The sequence below is a fragment of the Galeopterus variegatus genome, unplaced genomic scaffold (assembly GCF_000696425.1).
Source record: "Galeopterus variegatus unplaced genomic scaffold, G_variegatus-3.0.2 Scaffold3, whole genome shotgun sequence".
Lineage (NCBI taxonomy): Eukaryota > Metazoa > Chordata > Mammalia > Dermoptera > Cynocephalidae > Galeopterus > Galeopterus variegatus.
The window spans coordinates 1382830-1393255 of NW_007726114.1; the positions used below are offsets into that span (position 1 = coordinate 1382830).

At 48.0% G+C, this 10426-nt stretch overlaps 1 protein-coding gene across 1 annotated transcript in view; it reads left to right on the forward strand.

Annotated features, from left to right (window-relative positions):
- LOC103588683 (fer-1-like protein 4) overlaps positions 1-10426 on the forward strand; it is a 44205-nt gene that overhangs the window by 14466 nt on the left and 19313 nt on the right. Inside the window, exons 22-35 of the mRNA XM_008570483.1 lie at positions 1503-1655; positions 2272-2425; positions 2557-2681; positions 3081-3215; positions 3316-3489; positions 3919-4035; positions 4130-4291; positions 7120-7318; positions 7441-7499; positions 7588-7719; positions 8360-8402; positions 8492-8592; positions 8669-8806; positions 8905-9021. Coding sequence (XP_008568705.1) covers positions 1503-1655; positions 2272-2425; positions 2557-2681; positions 3081-3215; positions 3316-3489; positions 3919-4035; positions 4130-4291; positions 7120-7318; positions 7441-7499; positions 7588-7719; positions 8360-8402; positions 8492-8592; positions 8669-8806; positions 8905-9021 — 1809 coding nt within the window. The remainder of the gene's footprint in view (positions 1-1502; positions 1656-2271; positions 2426-2556; positions 2682-3080; positions 3216-3315; positions 3490-3918; positions 4036-4129; positions 4292-7119; positions 7319-7440; positions 7500-7587; positions 7720-8359; positions 8403-8491; positions 8593-8668; positions 8807-8904; positions 9022-10426) is intronic.

Consider the following 10426-nt stretch of genomic DNA (forward strand, 5'->3'; position numbering starts at 1 on the left):
CGGGCGTGACACTGAGGGTTGCGATCCGTTGCCGGTCATGAAAAAAGACAAAAAGAAAAAAAAAAAAAAAAAAGGTGAGCAGGAAGGGGAGCTTAACCCTCGACTTGGTGTTGTCAGCACCACACTCACCCAGTGAGCAAACCGGCCATCCCTATATGGGATCCGAACCCGTGGCCTTGGTGTTATCAGCACCGCACTCTCCCAAGTGAGCCACGAGCCGGCCCCCTATCTTGCAGTTTGAATGGATCTCTTATCCTTGCATGATCATGCATAGGATCATTTTAAATCAACATGGTGTATATTCTTTAAATATTTGGTAGAATTCACCAGTGAAGCCATCTGGTCCTGGACTTTTCTTTGTTGGGAGGTTTTTGATTACTGATGCAATCTCTGTAGTTGTTATAGGTCTGTTCAAATTTGTTGTTGTACAATTGTTCTTCATATTATCTTTTAATTGTTGTTATTTTTGTAAGGTCAGTAGTAATGACCTCACTTTCATTTCTGACTTTAGTTATTTGTGAAATCTGTGATAGTTTAGAATGCATCAGAGGATTTCTCTTGGGTCTCCAGCCAAGCCTTCAACATTTGCTAGCTGGAAGCCTAGTGGGGGAGTTTTTTTTTTTTTTTTTTAAAGATGACCGGTAAGGGGATCTTAACCCTTAAGTTGGTGCTGTCAGCATCACGCTCTCCAAGTGAGCCACAGGTCGGCCCTAGTGGGGGAGTTTTGTCTCAGCACCTCTGCTTCATCCTCAGCCTTCAAAAGCTGAAATCCCAGAAGGCCACTGATGGATTTCTTTTAGCTCTCCTGCCCCACACCTTCTTCTAAGAGTGGTTACTTTGCACTTGCAAGAAATCCTAGGTGCCTGAGGAGGATGGATGGTGGTGACGGTTGCACAATGTGAATGTACTTAAAGCCACTGCACTGCACAATTAAAAATAGTTAAGATGGGACCGGCTTGTGGCTCACTTGGGAGAATGTGGTGCTGATAACGCCAAGGTCACAAAGGGTTAAGATCCCCTTACCAGTCATCTTTAAAAAAAAAAAGGTGGTAACTTTTGTGTTATGTATATTTTACCACAATAAAAAAAGAAAAGGATGTGGGCCGGCCCGGTGGCGCACTCGGTAGAGTGCAGCGCTTGGGAGCGGGGCGGCCCTAACGCTGAGGGTTCAGATCCCATATAGAGACCGGTCCGCTCACTGGTTGAGTGCGGTGCGGGTGCGACACCAAGGGTTGCGATCCCGTTACCACGAGGGTTGCGATCCCGTTACCGGTCACGAAACAAAAAGGAAAAAAAAAAAAAAGAAAAAGAAAAGGATGGATTTTGAGCCTCAGGTGGCTTGGGGGGCATTTGGGGGAGATGTCCAGGAGGCAGGTGGCCATGTGGATCTGGGGTACAGGCAGGGCTGGGATGGATATTTGGTCCATCCATCCAGTCCAAGCTGTGACAGCAGGTGGTCTCAGCTCCCAATCCCCCTCCGTGACACAGTTCTCTGCCTGCAGCCCCAACCACCCCTCCCTGATGTGCTGGTCTGGATGCTCAGTGGGCGACGCCGTGTGGCCTGGGCCCGGATCCCTGCCCAGGATGTGCTGTTCTCTGTGGTCGAGGAGGAGCGGGGCCGGGACTGTGGGAAGATCCAGAGTCTGCTGCTCACAGTGAGGGGGGTGGGGGCGAGGGTGTCTGGGAGAAGTGGGGTGAGGCTCATAGGGCAGGCGTGGGCATCAGGGTGGAGGCCTGTGGTCAGCCAGGAGCCCCTGAACTCTTTTCAGTTGTCCAAAAAGCCAACATAAGGTTGTGCCTTTGCCCAAGCCACCTTTGAAATGAGATAAACACATTTTTTCAGCTCTGGGCCTGCACTCGCCCTCTTGTTGACCACATTGTGACAAATGGGCAGGGCAGTGAAAGAGGAACCGTAATCAATTAGTCCCTTACAAAAAAATTTCTAAATGAGGTGTCCCTGGAAAAGATATCAAAGGGGTCCCTTGTGGTGAGAAGTGGTGACCCTTGGTGTAGGGGTCAGGGAATGCAAATGTGTCAGGGATGGTGGGGACAAAGGAGGGAGTGTGGGGTGTGGGGTATAGGAAGTGACAGCATTGGGGCAGGAGGTGTGGGGAGTGGGAGTGAAAGGGGATGGGGTGGAGGGTGGGGGGCACAAGGGTGTGGTATAGCCATACAGAGAAAGGGCGTGCCTTGGGGAACAAGATTGTTGCCTCTGGCTGGGGCAATAAGAAGAGACAGCTGGGACCCTAACATGCCTTCTTTCCCCACCAGGCGCTTGGGGCAGCCCCTGGTGAGGTCTGTGCCAAGCTGGAGCTCTTCCTGTGGCTGGGGCTGGGTAAGCAAGCCAAGGCCTGCACCTCCGAGCTGCCCCCGGACCTGCTGCCTGAGCCCTCGGCCGGGCTGCCCCACAGCCTGTGTCGGGACGGTGAGTGAGGGGCAGGCAGGGGGTAGGGGGCACAGGGCCCACCTGGCTATTTGCCCAAAGTGTGGGGCTAATGAGTCTAGGCACTCCAGTGGTCCCCTGAGCAAACATGACCTTTTCCTTCCCCCTCCCAGATTTTAGCTACTTCCAGCTCCGGGCTCACTTATACCAGGCCCGAGGTGTGCTGGCGGCAGATGACAGTGGCCTCTCAGACCCCTTTGCTCGAGTCCTCATCTCTACCCAGTGCCATACCACACGGGTGAGGGCTGGGATGGGATGTGGGTGGACGGGGCTGGGAGACAAGATGGGGTCTTAGGTCCCCAGGTCCCTAAGGCTCTTCCCACCCTGGATTTTCAGGACCAGATATTGGATGGGACTACCTTGACTTAGGGGGTGGTGGAGAACCAGAGGTCTCAGGGGTGAGGAGTTGTTTTCTGGGGTTGACTTTAGGTCTGGACTCAGAGGGCGGCAGATTACAACAGGGAGAGACCAGGGCTAGGAGACCTGTGTGAAGATGCTTTGCCCTCCATCACCTCCCCACTCCTCTGGTGACAAATAGTTACTTAAAGGGTTACTTTAGCTCAGCGGTGCTGTCCTACATGTGCGTCAGGAGCCTTCTTCTGACACCCGATGTTGTCACTTCTCTGCGTGGCCCCAGGTCCTGGAGCAGACGCTGAGCCCCCTGTGGGATGAGCTCCTGGTCTTTGATCAGCTGATTGTGGATGGCAGGAGGGAGCAGCTGCGGGAGGAGCCTCCTCTGGTCATCATCAATGTCTTCGACCACAATAAGTTTGTGAGTGAGGCTGGGCCCCCCCCAGGTTCCCAGCCTGGAGTCCCCCTCCCCTGGCTCCTGAGCCTCTTTCCCTTTCATCTTCATGCCCTCCTCCCCGCAGGGCCCTCCTATATTTCTGGGCAGGGCGCTGGCTGCCCCGAGGGTGAAGCTGGCAGAGGACCCATACCAGCACCCTGAGCTGCAGTTCTTCCCCCTGAGGAAGGGACCCCGGGCAGCTGGAGAGCTCATTGCCACCTTTGAACTCATTGAACTGGACTATAGTGGCCGACTTGAGGTCAGAATGCCCTGGCCTAGCTGGCACAGGCTGCGGGCCCATCTGTTATTCCATCAGGCATCCAGCTTCAGGGAATAGAAAACATGCGTGTGTCCCAGGGATACCCCTCCAGGTCCCTTATCCCCAGAGCATGCAGGCTGCAGGTCTGTCCTGGGGTCACCTCATTGGACCTCCTAACGCCAGGGAACATTACAAGTGGTCATACCCTAGGTTTACCTTGCCAGGCTCCTCCAACCCCAGAGAACCCAGGTACCCACCCTCCCTCCCTGCACATGGCTGCTTCCTGAGACCCCTCCACTCCCCTAATCCAGCCTTGCCCGGTTCTGTGCTTATATTTCACCAGCAGCTCTCCATATCCCTTCCCCAAGCCTGGGCTTTTTCTCCTTTGGCCTGACTGCTCTTTGACATTTGACCTCTTCTCCCCTGCAGCCCTCAGTGCCCAGTGATGTGGAGCCCCAGGATCTGACAACCGTAGTTGAGCCCCGCTCTGGACACCTGTCCCTGCCACCCAGTGTGCGCCCAGTGCTCAGGGAGTTCCGTGTTGAGGTAGCACCAGGCACTCAATGACCCCTTGCTCCCCTGCACTGGGGCATCCCTCTGTCAGGTGCAGGTCCCTGAATCTCCCACTTCCTGACCCTAGGTGCTCTTCTGGGGTCTGAGAAGCCTTGGTCGTGTACATCTGTTCGAGGTGGAGCAGCCCCAGGTGGTGCTAGAGCTGGCCGGGCAACGTGTGGAGTCCGAGGTCCTGGCCAGCTACCGTGAGAGCCCCAATTTCACAGAGCTCGTCAGGCATCTGACAGTGGTGAGGGTGTGAGCCATGGGCAAGGAGTGCTGGGCAGAGAAGTGCAAGAGGGCAGTACATGGTGAATTTCCAGCTGGTCATCAGATCTATCCACGGGTCAGCAAACTGTCTATAAAGGGCCAGATAGTAAATGTGTAGGCTTTGTGGGCCATACTGTCTCAGTTGCAACTACTCAACTCTGCCATTGCAGCACAAAAATAGCCATAGATGGTATGTAAATGAATGAGTATGACTATGTTCCAATAAAACTTTATTTACAAAAACTGGCTGTTGGCCAGACTTAGCCTATGGGCTGTAGTTTGCTGATCTCTGGATTAATCCAAGGGCTGGTGGTATTCCCTTGGCTCTGTTGAATGAGTAGATTAACCAAGTGTCCTGAAAGATGAGCCTCAAAAAATCTATGTAATCTCTGAGGCACCAGGGACTGGGAAGAAAAATATATTCATTGTGTAATTTGTAATTACTACAGTCTGGGGTTTGGAGTCAAATCCTGATAATGCCACTTAGGATCTTGTCAAATCACTTGTCTTATTTGAGCTTCAGTTTTTCTGTATGTAAAATGAGGGTAATAGGTACAAAAGAAAAAAGGTTGGCAGGACATACAGCAGGTTATCTCCTGGCAGGAGTGCTGTGAGGAGCAAATGACAGAAAGGATTTTGGTGAAAGGGCTTTGTAAACTGAAAAGTGCTGTGACTGTGTGTGTGACTAGGACAAAGCACAATGGTTTCAGACTGCGAGGGGGCAAAAGACAAACAGAAAACCCCACCACTATTTCATGACTCTGTTTCACATGCAGGAGTTTTCTGTTTGAAACTTCACTGTGCTATAAGATAATGAAACTGAAAGCAGCTTGCCCGTTGAACTTCCAGGGGCTATGTCTTAGTCTGTTCTGGCTTTTATAACAGTATATCTTAGACTGGGTAATTGATAATCAATAGAAATTTATTGCTCACAATTCTGGAGGCTGGAAAGTACAAAATCAAGGTGCCAGCAGATTTGGTGTTTGGTGGGGGCCCATTCCTCATAGATGACACCTCTCTCTCTCTCTCTCTCTCTCTCTCTCTCTCTCTCTCTCTCTGGCAGCTGGCCAGTACAGGGATCAAACCCTGGACCTTGGTGTTATCAGCACCACACTCTAACTGAGCTTTCCAGCTAGTCTAGATGGTACCTTCTATTTGTCTTCATGTGGCAAAAGGGCAAACAGAGGCTAACAAGCTCCCTCAGGACTCTTTTATAAGGGCACTAATTCATGAAGGCTCTGTTCTCATGACCTGATCACCTCCCAAAGGCCCCACCTCTTAATACCATTATCTTGGGGGTTATGTTTTAATGTATAAATTTGGGGGGGACACATACATTTAGACCATCACAGGGTGTTTCTTTTCATTTCTCACTTCATAGTGCAAGTTGGGGAGCACATATCCCTTTCTGCATTTTGCACTTGAAAAGAATATGCATTCTTCTGTTGTTGAGTGGAATGTTCTATAGATATAAGTTAGGCCAAGTTGTTTGACAGTATTATTCAAATCACTTGAACAAGGCTCCTTTATTTTCTGTTTATTTGTTCTATCTGTTATTGAGAATAGGGTATTGAAGTTTCCAACTATTATTGTTGAATTGCCTGTTTTTCCTTTCAATTCTATCATTTAACTTCTTATATGTTGATGTTCTTTTGTTAGGTGCATATAAGTTTATAATTGCTATATTTTCCTGATAAGTTGACCTGTTTACAATTATAAAATGTCCCTCTTCATCTCTAGTAAAATTTTTTGTCTTAAACTCTATTTTTTTGATAGCATAACTACTCCAGCTATCTGTGGTTACTATTTGCATAATATATCTTTTCTCCTATATGTGTCTTTGAATCTAAAGAATGTCTCTTAGACAGCATGTGGTTGTATCTTTTTTAAATCCAGTTGAAAACCTCCATCTTTTGATTGAAAAGTTTGATACAGCCACAATTGATGTTATTATTTATATTATTGGTTGGACTTACAGCTGCCATTTTATTATTTGCTTTCTATATGTCTTATATATTTTTTGTTCCTCTTTTACTGCCTTTTTTGTATTAAATAGATATTTCTTGGTGTACACTTTAATTACTTTGTTGTTTTTACTCGGTAGTTGCCCTAAGGATTATGATAGGTATACTAACTTTTCACAATTTACTTTAGATTAATGCTAATTTAGTTTCAGTAAAATATAGAAAACTTTCTCCAGTATAGCTCCATTCCTTCCTCTCTCCTTTGTGCTATAATTGTCACACACACACACACACACACACACACACACACACACACACACACAATAAATCCAGCAATACAGTAGTATAATTATAACCCCCACCCCAATTCCTTCCTCTCTCCTTTGTGCTATAATTGTCACACACACACACACACACACACACACACAATAAATCCAGCAATACAGTAGTATAATTATAACCCCCACCCCAAATCCATTGGTAGATACGGAATTCCTGGGTTAAAGGCCATACATATTTTTATGGCTCTAAATCTATATTTGTAAATTGAGTGTTGGTCCTTTACATAAGAATAGCAACCCCATGTTTCTGATAGCACTTTGTAGGCTCCAAAATACTTTTGTATCTATTATGTCATCTGATACGGCTTTTGAATCCAGAACTGTGTCCTATTTTTAGCTGGGAAACAGAAGGCAGTGACTTACCAGAGATGGCACAGAGAGGCCATAGCAGAGCTGGGCTGAGAATGCGAGTTCAGATGTATCGTTTTTCCACCTGTCTCTGTGGCTGCCTTTCCCTCTTCCCCACGTCTTCGGACACACAGTTCCTCTCTCCCCACCCCCAGGACTTGCCGGAGCAGCCTTACCTGCAGCCCCCTCTCAGCATCCTGGTGATCGAGCACCGGGCCTTTGGCCGTACAGTCCTTGTGGGTTCCCACATTGTCCCACACATGCTGCGATTCACACTCCAGGGTCATGAGGATCCCCCTGAGGAGGAAGAGGAGGAGGAGGAAACAGGGGACCTGGTGCCCAAGGGACCTCAAGGTTAGGGGCCACCACACAGAAGCCCCTCTGTTCCTGGCAGAGACAGCTCCAGGGGACTCTCCAGTTAGGCATGGAGTCTGACTTCTTCTCACCTCACCTCATGGTGTCATTTCCCCTCCCAGGACAGAAGTCCCTGGATCCCTTATTGGCTGAAGCAGGGATCTCCAGACGGCTCCTGAAGGTGATGGGGGATGGGAGATGGGTGGAGAAGGGGCTGGCAGGGCTTGGGGTGGTTCTGGGTTAGAGGGACTGAGTTCTCTCTGCCTCAGGCTCCTTTGAAGAAGCTCCCCCTAGGGGGCCTCCTGAATCAAGGCCCCGAGCTGGAGGAGGACGTCCCTGATCCTGAAGAGCTCGACTGGTGGTCCAAGTACTATGCATCGCTGCAGGAGCTCCAGGGGCAGGTGGGGGTAGACAAGGGTCCAGGATGGGGGCTAGAGGGTAAATGGCAAGAGGATGATATAATTGAATGTGGAGCTCTACAGTTTCTCAGAGCTCTGTGTTACAGCCATCTTTTCTCATCTTCACAACAATTCTAGAAGCTGGGGATTGTTAACGGCATTATGTAGAGCTGTGTTGTCCAACAGAAATATACTGCAAGTGACATAGGTAACTTTAACTTTTGTAGTGTAGAAGTCACATTAAAAGTAAAAGGAAACAGGTGAGATTAATTTAAATAATATATCTTATTTAACCTAATATATCCAAAATATTATCATTTCAACAAGTAATCATTATAAAAAATTAATAATGAGCTATTTTACATTCTTATTTCATACCAAGTCTTTAAAATCTGGTGTGTGTTTTACACTTCTGGCACATTCAATAGGACTAGCCACGTTTCACGTGCTCCGTAGCCACATGTGGCTTGTGATTACTGTCTTGGACAGCTCAGGACTAGAAGATAAACTGAAGTTTTGAAAATGCAAGCGGCTTACACAGCTGGAACTCAAACTAAGATTTCCCAACTTCCTATCCTGGAAAAGGGGTAGAGAAAGGAGATGCAGGATGGGAAAGAATCTCTGACCTGCCCTTTCATTTCAGCCCAACTTTGATGAGGATGAAATTGATGATCCTGGGGATTCAGGTAAGAAATTCAGCTTTTTTGCTGTTGCTCCATCTGCATCCTCCTCCTCACCCAGATATTTCTGACTGGGGCACTTTTGCTGTTACCAGATGGAGCCAACCTTATTTCTGTGGATGGGGAGGCCGAAGACCAGGGTGAGGCTGAAGCCAAAGGCTCTGTGTCCCAGAAAAAAACAATCACCACCCTGAAGGTGACTGGGTGCTGGGGAAAGGGGAGTCCCCTCAGATTCTGGATGTAGGGCTGTCACTGATGCCCTCGCCTTTCAGATCTACAACAGCTCGCTGGAGGAAGAGTTTAGCCACTTTGAAGACTGGCTGAATGTGTTTCCCCTGTACCGAGGGCAATCGGGCCAGGATGCAGATGGAGAGGAAGGAGGGTCTGGACATCTTGTGGGCAAGTTCAAGGTATGTTTGGGGAAGGAAAGGGTGACCAGGGAACATAGGCGAGGATTCAGGAAGAAAACTCTCTTACTGGGGCCTTTCCTGTCTCCCCCCAACCCCAGGGCTCTTTCCTCATTTACCCTGAATCAGAGGCAGCATTGTTCTCTGAGCCCCAGATCTCCAGGGGGATCCCACAGAACCGGCCCATCAAGCTCCTGGTCAGAGTATATGTTGTAAAGGTGAGTGTCCGCAGCTCTGGCACGTCTCCGACTCAGCAAAGGAACCTACAGAATGAAGGCTTTGGAAAGAACCTCAGGGGTCACAGAGCCCAACTTCTTCATTTTTCACATGGGAAATCTCAGACATAACATTGGGAGAACCCCCAGGGTTCCAAAACCTGATCATGGCAGAACCGGAATTTAAAGCGTAGGTCTCCTGACCCCTGTTCACAGTTCTAGTCCTGTAGAATGGGAAGTGTAGTTCCGGGGTGACTGTAGCTCTAAATCTCAAGCTTCAGAATAGCTTGTCATCAAATGTCTTTGTACAGATCCTTCCATTGCTCCAATTTTCCTGCAGAGCTCAGCAGGGCCCTGAAGTTTTCTTAAAGGTATCTCAGAGAGTAAGGGGGGATGAGTGAGCGGCTCTGCCCTCTCACCCCCATCACCAGAGCAGATGCTGCACTTTTATCTGTTTTCAATACAGGGATTCTGACTAAGATGTAATTTGAAGAAATGTCCTATGGCATTGTTCTACCATAATCTAAAAATCCTAGTGCATAAATTAGATAGTAGAAGTCATCTTGACCTTCTGCTTCTAGCAATACGACACACTAGCTGGTCTGAAATAACTTCCTGATATAATACATCTAGAAATTCTAGATAAATAGTCTTTTAAATTAATGCTAAGCTTATAGGAAAGGGAAATCATGACAGGCCCCAAATGTAAAGGAGGCAGGAATCCCAAGTGGAGGATAAGCCCCAAAGCCCAGGTTGTCTTGAGAGAGCATGTCCATACCTGGGCCTTGAACCTTGGATTCTTGTAGCCTATGCAGGGTGGGGAGCCAGAACCAAGACCCTTGTATGAAGCGGACCCGAGTGCAAGGTGGGCAAGCCCCTCCCACTGGGAAAGGAGCCTGTAAGGTTAATGGTCTGTCTCAGCCTCTGTTCCAGTTGGGGGATATAAAAACAATGCCTTCCTTAAGAATTTATTATTAGAGTTTTGCCCTCACATTGATTTAAGACTTGAATTCATACTACCTGCTTAGTCCAGAAAACTCAAAGCTGAGAGATTGGCTCCAAGTGATCCCAAATCTGACCTCACTGTTTCCATAGATTTAAATAACCAAATGTTAAATACAAAATTACAAAAAATATAAGAAAACATGATCAGAAGAAACAACACAAAGGTAAATTAGACAACTAAGGGCTTTGGATATTAGAATTTTCAAATATTAGAATATAAAACAATTTTTAAAAGTATTTCGGAAGAAGAGACAAGTGGCTATCAAAAACAACCAAGCAGTTTTGGAAATAAATAAAATTTCTAAAAATGAAAGACCATTAGGGCCGGCCCGGTGGCGCACTGGATAGTGCGCCGCTTGGGAAGCGCGGCGGCGCTCCCGTCCGAGGGTTCGGATCCCACGTG